The 12,948-nt window shown below is 41.3% G+C and overlaps 1 protein-coding gene across 4 annotated transcripts in view; it reads left to right on the top strand.

Moving 5' to 3' along the window:
• Positions 1-12,948, top strand: part of RIPOR2 (RHO family interacting cell polarization regulator 2) — a 214,531-nt gene that overhangs the window by 153,310 nt on the left and 48,273 nt on the right. For all 4 annotated transcript variants that reach the window (XM_088831096.1, XM_088831097.1, XM_055405865.2 and 1 more), the window contains exon 2: positions 10,822-10,948. In XM_088831096.1, coding sequence (XP_088687222.1) covers positions 10,822-10,948 — 127 coding nt within the window. The remainder of the gene's footprint in view (positions 1-10,821; positions 10,949-12,948) is intronic.

Below are 12,948 nucleotides of genomic sequence, written 5' to 3' on the forward strand. Positions count from 1 at the left end.
AAAAAAACTGTAAAAAATGGTAATTTTAGTAAAGTCAAATAACAGCAGAAGATGTTAGTACTGTTTTGGTGTATTTTGAAGTGAAGAAGCAACAGTCACCATTAGCTCAAAATGAGTTGCCAAGCTCTAGGGGTAAACAGGCTACGTGCAAGAAAAGCCTAGAGGAGCTGATAACACCAGGCAAGTGGCCGTTTCCTTCATACTGGAGCGTTGTTTTTGAATCTGATGATCAAATAATGAGGGTTTGTGGTGGGTGGATTTTTTCCTCAGCAGGATCAGCCAAGCTGTCTATGAGGACAGTGTTTCCAAGAAATTTCCCCTTTTGATGTGCATGGTTTTTACTGTTGTTTTTTTTTTAATTAGTAAATTGACTTATTATTGCTAATAGCTTCAAGCTTCATTTAAGCACAAAATGTTTCTTCCTTTGAACCAGGAAACAGTTGGTCCTGTTTAGATGTCTGCTTTGCACCAAATGAGGGTCTCTGAGTGTTTTAGACTTTGCATTTTAAAATGAATTATGACAACATTAGTCAAAATCCATTCAACTCCCCTTGACATTTAAGCAAGTTTTAGGTCCTGAATCATTTCTCTTCTAATTATCGTGAGGCCAGCTGCTTCTCTCTGCATTTGTTTAATCCACCAGAATGGAAGAAGAGGGTTTTTCATTTTCCTCAGGCTGAAATGGTGTCAATTATATAGTTCTTACAACTGACTGTTCCAGTAAGTAGACATGCAATTAATGTTTCTTCTTTACTCTTCAAATGGTCTGCAAGATGCTGAAAATAGCTTCACAGTGCTCTGTTCTCATTGGCTTGAGGTGGGAGTAAAAGAGAAAGAAAGAGAGGTACAGTGATATAAAATTACTTTATTTCTGTGTATCTCTTTTGGCTTCCCTGGTGCTCAGTCAGTAAAGAAACCGCCTGCAGTGCAGGAGACCCAGGTTCGATCCCTGAGTCAGAAAGATCCCTTGGAGAAGGAAATGGCAACCCACTCCAGTATTCTTGCCTGGAGAATTTCATGGGCAGAGGAGCCTGGCAGGCAACAGTCCATGGGGTTGCAAAGAGTTGGACACAACCAAGCGACTAATACTATCCCTTTACCTAAAAAGTATGTATGGTATTATAATTAGTGCATTCTATTTGATGGATAAAAATCAGATATACCTTCTAAGGACTCATTCTAGATATTGATAGTAGAAAAGAAACCATTGTTCCACACTAAGATTTTTACATATGTTATCTCATTTTCTCCTTGCAACAGCTTTGGTAACTCAAGTCTTATTATCCTCATTTTATTGACAAGAAAAATTGGAGCTCAGAGAGAACTTGAGTGAAACCTGGGTTACCTGGCTCCAGAGACAATGCTTTTCTTTTCTACCCTGAGCATCAAAGAAGTTGGTACAGATAGATGGTACCTATGCTCAAGAAGTTTGTAGCTTGTTAAAAGAGATGAAACATTCAGGGAAATAATTATAAAACACTGAGTCCCTGAGTATGTTAATTCCCATCAATAATTGAAAGTTTTGTCAGAAATAGAGTCACAGATGTACAAAACAAACTTATGATTACCAAGGGGGAAAGAGGAGGAAGGATAAATTGGGAGATTATAGTTGACATATACACACTACTATATATAAAATTACGACCAGCCTATAACCTAGACATAAAAGTTACAACCAACCTAAATAAAATAAGAATCCATGAGTCCATCCCAACAGACCTGACAGTGAATAAAAACAAATAAAAGGATTCAAGAAAGCTCTTACAGTACAAAACAATGACTGAGTACAAAGCATACCATTTTGCCACCATCATAATGATAATTGATTTGGGCAAAAATCATCAACGGTTGCTAAAACTTCTAGGTTAAACAAACAAGATATTTGCATAGCCTCAAAGTACCTCCTTACCAACCACTTACCAGTCACAAAGGCAAAAATAGAAACTTTCCAGGCATCCAACAGCTTAACCAAGGGATCAAAGTCGACATCAAAGTCGTTCTAGAAGTTTTTTCATCCATTCACATCATTTGTCTCAGTTAATCAGTGTAATATCTCGTGCATGTATTTATCATTTGGTTAGTAAACAGAAGCTGACAACTGAGAAGCAAATATTAGTCTTGCCTTTGCTGGGAGAAATATCAATAACCTCAGATATGCAGATGACACCACCCTTATGGCAGAAAGTGAAGAGGAACTAAAGAGCCTCTTGATGAAAGGGAAAGAGGAGAGTGGAAAGGTTGGCTTGAAGCTCAACATTAACATTCAGAAAATTAAGATCATGGCATCTGGTCCCAACACTTCATGGCAAATAGATGGGAAACAGTGGAAACAGTGTCGGACTTTATTTTTCTGGGCTCCAAAATCACTGCAGATGGTGATTGCAGCCATGAAATTAAAAGATGCTTACTCCCTGGAAGGAAAGTTATGACCAACCTAGACAGCATATTAAAAAGCAGAGACATTACTTTGCCAACAAAGGTCCGTCTAGTCAAGGATACGGTTTTTCCAGTGGTCTTGTATGGATGTGAGAATTGAACTGTGAAGAAAGCTGAGCGCCGAAGAATTGATGCTTTTGAACTGTGGTGTTGGAGAAGATTCTTGAGAGTCCCTTGGACTGCAAGGAGATCCAACCAGTCCATCCTAAAGGAGATCAGTCTTGGGTGTTCATTGGAAGGACTGATGCTAAAGCTGAAACTCCAATACTTTGGCTATCTCATGCGAAGAGTTGACTCACTGAAAAAACTGAAAAAAGCTGGGAGGGATTGGGGGCAGGAGGAGAAGGTGATGACAGAGGATGAGATGGCTGGATGGGATCACCGACTCGATGGACATGAGTTTGAGTGAACTCCAGGAGTTGGTGATAGACAGAGAGGCCTGGAGTACTGCAGTTCCTGGGGTCGCAGAGTCGGTCACGACTGAGCGACTGAACTGAACTGAACTGATTTATTTTAAGACAGAACACTACCAAAAAAAAGCCAATGACTTAAATGTGTCCACTTTTTTTTTTAAGATTAGTCAACTGTTCTTTAATAGGTACCTTGCAACCATATAATACACAGACACCTATTTTTAGGATTCATCTTAAATAATCATTTAGCATAGCAGGCTATTCACATCTGGTCAACATGCCTCTTTCAGACAGTTGAATTATACTTTTGCTCATAAACAGGATGGCATTGTTAGGAGCGGGGAGTGGAGGAACACAACCCGGGCATGAAAAAATGAGTCAGAAAGCACAGTGGGGCCAGTGTGCTGCATCTCTTGTGATGCCTACAGGGAAAAGGATCAAAACATGAAAATATCCAACTCTCAGGTAGTTGCTTATTAATTGAGCTTTTCCTTTTCAGGTCCTGATTCCTTGGCATTTCCTCTTGCAGAAGGAATGATGACTTTTTCTGGAAACTGATAAAGATTTTTCCAACAACTTTATTGATGTAAAATTCATGCATCATAAATTTAATTCATCTTAAGTATATAGTTTGAGTTTCAGGAAATGTATACAGTTGTCCAGCAATCATCACAGCAGTTTTTTGAACACTTCCACACACACACACCCACACAAAGTTGTCTCATGATCCTTTGCCTGTTCCCATCCCTGGCACCACGCCAACACTCAAGTTAATTGTAGAATTGTCTACTTTTGCCTGCATATCACCCCAGCAACCTGCCAGCTGACCTGCTGGCTGTTGCCTGATCACAGAAGATTAGTCTCAGTCTAAGGTGGAAATGGTGTAGCTTTGTAGCTATGCAACTATTGATTTCTAAGTTGACATTCTCCCCCCATGAGAAATGCTTCAGTGAGAACTAAGAAATTCTTACTTTGTTCTGAAATTACAGATATCTCTTATATTTTCTGTCAATAGTGGGGATCTTCCAGAATTACCTGTTTGTGTTGTACATTGGAGAATTCAGCTAAATGAAAAAGAAGGGAAACAGACCATAAAAACCTTACTCTTCCAGGGTGAAGAAAGTGATGTCCAGCTGTTGTGTGGCTGTTTTTTAAATTTCATAATGCTTGATGTCCTGCAACTCCAGCATGTACAAATACGAATCTGCTCCTTTGTTTCCCATAGGGACATCATTCTTGCAAGGATACACTTTGCCTTTGACCATATCTTAAAATCAAAAATAAAAGGTATCTGTAATATAGACTGGCTCTTCCTTGGTGGCTCAGTGGTAAAGAATCTGCTTGCCAGTGCAGGAGACACAGGTTCAACCCCTCGGTGGAGAAGATCTCCTGGAGAAGGAAATGACAACCCACTCCAGTATTCCTGCCTGGGAAATCCCATGGACAGAGGAGCTTGGCTAGATATTCTATAGTCCATGTAGTCACAAAGAGTTGGACATAACGTAGCTACTAAACAGCAGCAGCATAATGCAGACTGAATGGATCCCTTTTATCATCCAGAGGAGCACCTGGATTGTGGGTCGACCTAGTGTGTGTTAGTCACTCAGTCACGTCCGATTCTTTGCAGCCCCGTGAATTATGGCCCACCAGGCTCCTCTGTCCATGGAATTCTCCAGGCAAGAGTACTGGAGTGGGTGTCATTTCCTTCTCTAGGGGATCTTCCCAACCCAGGGATTGAACCCAGGCCTCCTGTACTATAGGCAGATTTTTTACTGTCTGAACCACAGTGAAGCTCCTAAGTACCTTCTTAAAGGTAGTTGAAGAGAAAAGCCAATTATAAACCATAAAACATAGTTTTAAAAAAAGGAATATGACAGAAAAACAGCATACACAATTTAGTATGCACTATGCTCAAAATTATTGAGTTGAAAATTGTATGCACCAAAATTCTGCTGGTGGTTGTCTTTGGGTGGATAGAAACCATATGGTTCTTTACTCCCCATCCCTGCCCTAACTTCTTTTTACTTCTCTGTATTATCCTAATTCAGCAGAGTGCTTTTATGCTTGGAAAAACTGAAAATAACCTAATGATTCCTATTTCCTTTCATGAGTCTCAGTATACTTAATTTTGATCAATAGTAACATTCCTTCTAGCTAACTGGTTGCTTTGTCTAATTATGGTTAATCAGTGCTTCTAACACATCTACTGTGAACTCATTCATTTGGAGAGTCGTGCCTGAGAGGTGATGAAAGGAGCTCATCCTATCTTACCTAACCTTGAGGGTCCCCAAAAGGAATTGTTCACACCTGGGGAGAGAAGCTTGCTAACTCAGGCTAATCAAATTCACAAGAAAGTATAAACCAGAACCAGTTTATAAAAATGTTAGGGGAAATGGAACTGTCACCTGGACTGAACTTTCAAAACATTTTTCTTCCATTTTTGCTGTTTCTGCCGGAAGTACTGTCAGGAGCTGCGTGTTAGGGTCTGCGGCGGAGCCCTGCTCTGCGATGGACACCCGTCCTCCAGGCAGTTCTCCAAGGTTGGCCTCTGTCACTCATTCATTGATTTTGAAGAATCAGGTTATCTTTGAGTTCTCCAGGGCACTGGCTAGTTCCCGCTCTGAACTGTGCTCATATTGGAACTTTTATTTCTGGTCCAAACAAGGCAAGAAATCTAGTGGAGTGAAGGGGGAACCTCGTGATCCCTTGATCTTCTTTATCTGCCTCACACCCACCCTCCCCAGACCCTGCCATCTGCAGACTCAGTGCTTTTCCCAAATTGCCTGGTGATTTGATAATTTAAACAAACTAGGAACTTCAGGTCAGCGGGTGGCTCATCACACCCACCAAGGCCCAGTGTCCTTGTATCACCGTGTCATATCAGAACACGTGAAATCCTGTACTTATTTTATATCAAAAGACTCTTTGTGTGTTCACTTGGATCTTAGTACTGCATAGCCAGGGAGAAGGCAGCGGTTTTCACTGTATGAAAAGTTGAGAAGAGAAACAATTGTGGCTTTCTGGCTTCTGTGCTAGGAGGCTCAGCTCAGAATGGTAGGGTTCATTCAACTCTTAGTCAAGGTGCTTGGGATTCCTCCAGAGTCGATGCTTCCCAGGGATTATGGGAATTATGGGGCAGGGGTGGCCACATGGTGTAACAGCCTGAGCCGCCTGGGACAAGGCAAAGTAAGGAACAAACCATAGCAGCTTCACTGTTTGCCTAAGGTTCGAGACCTTTCTAGGATTTAATGCACATAAATGAATGTTAGTTCTGCTGGCATTTTCAGAAAGACCAGGTGAGAAGTCAGTAAGTTGGGAACTAGAAACATGTCTAGTTTCTAGAGCTAGAAAGCTGGAAAGTTTCAAGTAGCAGCAGCCCAAGAAGAGTGCTATTTTATGTGGAATTTCTTGCTTATTAGGCGTGGTATTTGGTGAGTCTTAGCAATATGTTCTGAGTATACTGCCCCCTACCAGGAGTCCAATTCCATCTCTAGAAGTCCCTCAAATGAAAATAAAGAAGTTGGTCTGTAACTCAAAGCTCATCATGGGAACTTCATTGAGGAATCTGAATTATTCGGGTGTAATCAGAATTTATGAAACCTAATACCTTATTTCTCAGAAATCATATTTCTCCTTTGCAGGACTTACAGATATAAACAACTATATAAATAGAGCTGTTACCCATCAAAGTTGTCTTATATGTTCTTATATGTGAGATCTCTCTCCTCTCTAGTCCCAACTCTGCTGCTGCTGCTGCAAAGTCACTTCAGTCGTGTCCGACTCTGTGTGACCCCATAGACGGCAGCCCACCAGGCTCCCCCATCCCTGGGATTCTCCAGGCAAGAACACTGGAGTGGGTTGCCATTTCCTTCTCCAAGTCCCAACTCTAGACAACTCTAAATGTCTGCAGTTTCAAAAAACGTATTCTGCATAATATCAGTCATACATAAATCCATTTCCTTTACAAAAATTCAAGCAATATAGAAAAATTAAAATGTTTCTGACTGCCATTCAATCCCACCTCTCCAAGGACTGTCTATGTATACTTTCAGAACTTTTTGATTCATGTACATAATTTTATATTTTGTTTTCAACATTCCTGGTATCATACTCTAATTTGTTCTGAAATTTGTCCTGAGGGAGGGGGGGTCTTTCTGTGTGGGCATATTGTTATAACTGCTCAGGTTATGTCATAATGTATTAATCATTCCTACAATGATTAATATTTACATCATTTCCACTTTTCTCCTATTACATAGTTGACTGTCATTAACTTCCCGGTATATAACTTTTTGTGAAGTTGAGTATTTCTACACAGGAGATAGCAAAGAGTAGATGTGACATATTGAAGGATAAATGTGTTTTACATATTAAATAGAAGATACTACCAGTTGTATTCCAAGCTTTGGGTATCACTTCATACCGCTGTTAGCAGTGATAATGCAATTCTATTGATATTAGCACATCAGTCCTTTCTTTAGGGGAAGGCTTTGCTTCAAAGAAGCATCTGCTAGTAAAATGCAAATGACAAGAAATCAGTTTCAAGTCCCTAAAGCCTGCAAATGAGTACGTAGCTTTAGGGATAGTTTTGCTGGAAGAAAGCAGGTCTGTGAGAGACTAGGAAGCCAGTGAGCAGCTTGAGGACTTAAGGCTCCAGGAGGTGGGAGTGGTATCATCAAAAAGATGATAGCAGAGTTACAGAGTATCCAGCCACTGGGGAATGGCTGAGGCTGCTGGAAGACTAGTAGCCAAGTAGTCACCCCCACTTCAGAATTAGGGGTATGGGCAGGGGGGTGCTTTGTGCACCCTTACCCATCATCCCTCCAGCTCTTCCCTTTCTCAACCTACTCCTTTTTCTCAAGAGCCTAACTTTGTGCAGAAGCCCTCAAACTTATTTTATGACTCTCCTTAGGCAGTGAGTCAGCCTCTAGGGGAGCTGATGGCAGGATAGGGATCTCAGCCTAAGCCAGCTATCAGCCAAATTCTTCTCTGATAGATAATGATCATTTCACAGACCAGATAGGCAAAACAGAACATTCACAAAACTGCCTACCCCTCTTCCTGTTCCCAGCGGGCATCCATTCAACAAGTAACTGTAATGAAAAGCGTCTGAGGACATCCCGAAGCAATTTACAAACTCAGAATCCAGGATAGACATTTTTGTTCTCAAAAAGTTTGCCTGGAGACATGTAGTTTTTTGAGGCAGAAGCCTAGTGTGTCTCCCTTTGCCTGGCAAAGCAATAAAGCTATCCTTTTCTTTAAAAGAAGAAGCAGCAGCTTTCTTATCTGGTACTGAAAAAAGGGAAGGGGGAAAATTATTTCACTATCCAACTCTAGTGTTTAATTCATTTAACATTTAAACTTTCCAAAGAGAGGCTTATTTAAGACTCTTTTTTAAAAGTTGGATATTTGAGAAATTGTAGCAAATTGTTTTGGTTGAGTTTGAAAATTTCAACCAATTCAGCATCATCCTTTTTTTCTTCGCTGAGCATCAGAGCCACCTGCGGTCCTTTTCACAACCCCAATACTAGGTCCATATCAGTTGTATCAGAATGGCCAGGAGTCCATGCAACTACTGATCCAGTGGGTAAGAGAAAAAAATCTTTTTTGTTTAAAAACATAATCTCTAGGAAGTCAAGACAATAACACAGTTAAAATATTTCACACAATTTTAAGTCTTTTCCCTGTGACCAAAACTTTCCAGGATGCAGCAGACCTATTGAACAATAATTGACAAATGAGATATGAAACTGACAAAATTTGCCAAATTGAAACTTTAAGGTATATTTTATATAACAAAATTATTGAGTACAAAAAGAACTTGTTTTCCTGATATTTATTAAATTTTCTGTAACTATTACATTTTCTTGATATTTGCTATGTTTACATGTGATGCAAAGATAGCACAGGCCTGCTTTATGAACCTAAGAACGTGTTTTTAATGAAAATTGGACAGACTTCTTAGAAAGCAACAAAGAACACTTTGGAGGACCTTATTAAGGATTTATGTGTAAATCATGGTTATTTTTGAATGGTGGGGGTGGAGGAAGCAATCAGAAAGAGTCTATTTGCACTACATTTTGTCCTGCTATTCATGCTTTAGATATTAATATTGAATGTACATACTCCTACATCACTGCTTTTAAAATTCTGGAGAATGCTCCCCAATTTCAGCCTCCCTGCCCCCATCCCTAGCTGGAATGGGTGGGATGCCTGTCCCACCCAGATCAAAGAGCAACCTGTTGCTCACTGCAAAGCCTCTTGCCAAGTGAGTCAGCGCCAGTGTGCATGCAAGAATGCATGCAGCCCAGAGATGCTTTCTCCTCGGTGGGTGGGGAGGAGGGGGTTTAGGAGCCTGCAGCCTCATGGGGAAGGGGCTGTTTGTTCTTTTCTCTCTGGGGAAGCAACGCATTCAGACCTCCGCCCATGACTGAGCTGCTTCCAAGAGCTCTGAGCTGGTCTCAGTGAAATTGACTTTTCCATCACGTTTAGATGGACCATAGGAGCATTCTGCTGCTGTTTTTCAGCTTTGTTTGCTTGTTTGCTGGGTTTTTTAAGGGCAACTATTGATGCTGTTGGTGTCTGCCCACTTTGGAAGTCTTTAGCCTGGGCAGTGGCTGTGTCTCCTTCCTCCTGCTGGCCCGTCCCCCTCTCTGGACTGAGGTTACCTGCTAAAACAATGGTATGTGCTTTGACTCTTCCTGATATAAAAGGAGTAGAATTACCTAACTGTTCTAGGGTAGTCCTTTGGGGAAACTAATCTTAGGCTTCTGTCCAGCTTAAGTTTTGGTTTTTTATTAAATATTTATTTCTCTGTTATTTATTTGCCTGCGCTGGGTTTCAATTGGGGCACTTGGGATCTTTGATCTTCATTGCGAAGTGCAGGATCTTCAGCTCCGGCATTGAGACTCTTAGTTGCATCACATGGGATCTAGTTCCCTGACCAGGAATCGAACCTGGGCCCCCTGCATTGGGAGCTCTGAATCTTAGCCACTGGACCACCAGGGAAGCACCTGAAGTTGTGTTGTGACAACACTTCTTGGTCAGCGGTGCCAAGTCTTTACAAAAGGCGAGCTGGTGACTGAAATGGGGCGTGTGCTTTCTGCTGTATTTTCCCCTTTACCTTCCTTGCCTCTTCTCACGGGTTCTTATCATAACCTAGATTATCACTACTCTTGTGAGCACTCCCTGTGCGCGTCTTTTTTTCTCACTGCCACAATAGCAGCATGATCTGATCTTTCAAAATATGCTTAAGTGTAGGAAAAGGGAGAACAAGTTTAAGTAAGTTCATCTCTCAGGAAACCTAGTGTTTTTGTCTTGTGACTTCCAAGTGTAGAATTCCACCCTAAGACTGAGCCGTGTTTTGAATGTGACACAGAGCCTGTCTGAAACTTGACTTGGCCTATTTGTGTGCTTCTGCTGTTGTTATTGCTGTTCTAAATGGAGGGAAACATTACAGTTTTCATGCATTTCGAAGGTACAGTTCAACCTTGTTTAAAAAAAAATAATCCCTGAAGGAACCCTAAAGTAACTGATGCTGCTGCTGCTGCTGCTAAGTCGCTTCAGTCATGTCCGACTCTGTGCGACCCCAGAGATGGCAGCCCACCAGGCTCCCCCATCCCTGGGATTCTCCAGGCAAGAACACTGGAGTGGGTTGCCATTTCCTTCTCCAATGCATGAAAGTGAAAAGTGAAAGTGAAGTCACTCAGTCGTGTCTGACTCATATCGACCCCACGGACTGCAGCCTAATGGTGTCTAATTTATATTTATTTATGTCTTCATGTGTTTCTTTACCTAAGAACTGAACCCTTTGGGTTAAAAAGAACATGTCATAAGAAAGAAGTCTTACAAGCACCTAACAGCCTCATGACTCATCTTATCCCATGTCACCTCCTATTATCATTGACAGGCTTAGCATGTTTTCTGTTTGAACCTGCCTGTTATTTGCCTTAATCTTAACATTGTCTTACAGGACTACCAGCCAGACTCCCAGAAATCATGTTGGTAGGATCCCAGTCCTTCTCGCCTGGAGGGCCCAATGGGATCATCAGGAGCCAGTCCTTTGCGGGGTTCAGTGGCCTTCAGGAGCGGCGATCCAGGCAAGTCATGTGTGGTTCTCTCCTGGGACACAGCTTGAGAGGGATGTGAACCCGATGCTCTGAACAAGGTCCGCATCCGTGTGGCCTGGTCAAAACACACACCTGTGCTATTTTAATCTCTTTCATGAAAAAGATGTAATGTTCCCCAAATTTCTATCATTTAAGAATTGCTCCTGCAAAGAAGATGGCTGAAAATTTAGGACAAGCTAGCAAGCAATACGTGTGCGTAGCTCTCCCTACCTCCACTCCACCCCCACCCCATGTTTTTCAGATCTTTTGATACCTGTTGCTAAAGTGCCTCCAAACGTTTGAGCCCATTTATCCTCTAACCGGTAACAACAGATTTGCCTTTATCCATGCATCTGCTGATACTGAGCATTTTCTGAAAATCTTTCTCAGTCTTTTAGATCATCCTTCAGTTCAGTTCAGTTCAGTTGCTCAGTCGTGTCCGACTCTTTGTGACCCCATGAATCACAGCACGCCAGGCCTCCCTGTCCATCACCAACTCCCGGAGTTCACTCAAACCCATGTCCATAGAGTCAGTGATGCCATCCAGCCATCTCATTCTCTGTCGTCCCCTTCTCCTCCCGCCCCCAATCCCTCCCAGCATCAGAGTCTTTTCCAGTGAGTCAACTGTTTGCATGAGGTGGCCAAAGTATTGGAGTTTCAGCTTTAGCATCAGTCCTTCCAATGAACACCCAGGACTGATCTCCTTGAGGTTAAATGTGTGTTCATAAGTTTACTTGTCTTTTGTCTTTACTTTGGAAATAACCAGCCCATTTACATCCATTGCCTATTTTGAGGGTTGACATTTACATATTTTCTTACAGAATAGTAAAGTTTCTTTATATACCGATTGCAGCACCATCTATGGGAGTCTTTTCCTGCCAATTTAAAGTGTTCTTTTTTTTCCCTGTCACTTTTTGACCCCCTTCACCCATTTATCCTACCTAGCCTTCAATCCCTTCCTCTGACAGCTACCAGTGGGTTCTCTAATCAACGAGCTTGTTGTTTTTGTTTTTTTTCCTTTTAGATTGTGCATTTATCTGACTTACTTCCTTAAGTGTGATGCCCTCAGTGTCCTTCTGTGTTGTCACAAACGGCAAGATTTCATTGTTGTTTGTGGCTGAATAGTATTCCTTTTTATTTTGTCGATGGTTTTCTTTGCTTTGTAAAAGCTTTTCATCTTTTTAGTTTGATGTAGTCTTCCTTGTATATTTTTGCTTGGGTTGCTTTTGTTTTGGTGTCTTATTCAAAAAGTCACAGCCAAGACCTGTGTCAAGGAGTTTACTGCCTATGTTTTATTTTAGGAGTTTTATAGTTTCAGGTCTTACATTCAAGTCTTTAATCCATTTTGAGTTAACGTTTTTATATGGTGTAAGAGAGGGTCCAGTTTCATTCTTTTGCATGTAGCTGTCCAGTTTTTCCAGCACCATTTACTAAAGAGATTGTCTTTCCCCCATGTATATTCTTGACTCCTCTGTCATAAATTAATTGACCATATGTGGGAGGGTTTATTTCTGGGCTCTCTATTCATTTGATCTGTTTCCAGATCAATTCATTGATCTCTATTGTATTCATTGATCTCTATTCACTGGTCACAGTCTGACCCGTGCCAGACTGTTTTGATTACTCTGGCTTTGTAATAAAGTTTGAAATCACCCCATACCCCTTTTTGAAGCACATTCCCATTGTATTTGGGGGATTTGCATTGTATTTGTAATTGGGGGATTATTTTTGGTATGAAGTTATGCAGTGGATAAAACTGCCTCTGCAGACTGACTCTGGGGAGCAGATGTCATTCAGACACAGGCTTGGGAAAGTTATTCTTCACTTTCCCCAGTATCTCCTGTCATCTAAAACAGAACCTAGGGGAACTCAAGAAAGAAAAGACAGATAGTGAAGTAACATGGAATAAAGTTGGTCCTCAGGTTTTCTGACATGATAAAGGTCTTGAATTCTTAGGGAGTTTATGTGTTTTGACATTCATTGTCCCCTTT

The sequence above is a fragment of the Moschus berezovskii genome, chromosome 23 (assembly GCF_049115385.1).
Source record: "Moschus berezovskii isolate FMDL1 chromosome 23, NW_MosBer_1.0, whole genome shotgun sequence".
Classification (NCBI taxonomy): domain Eukaryota; kingdom Metazoa; phylum Chordata; class Mammalia; order Artiodactyla; family Moschidae; genus Moschus; species Moschus berezovskii.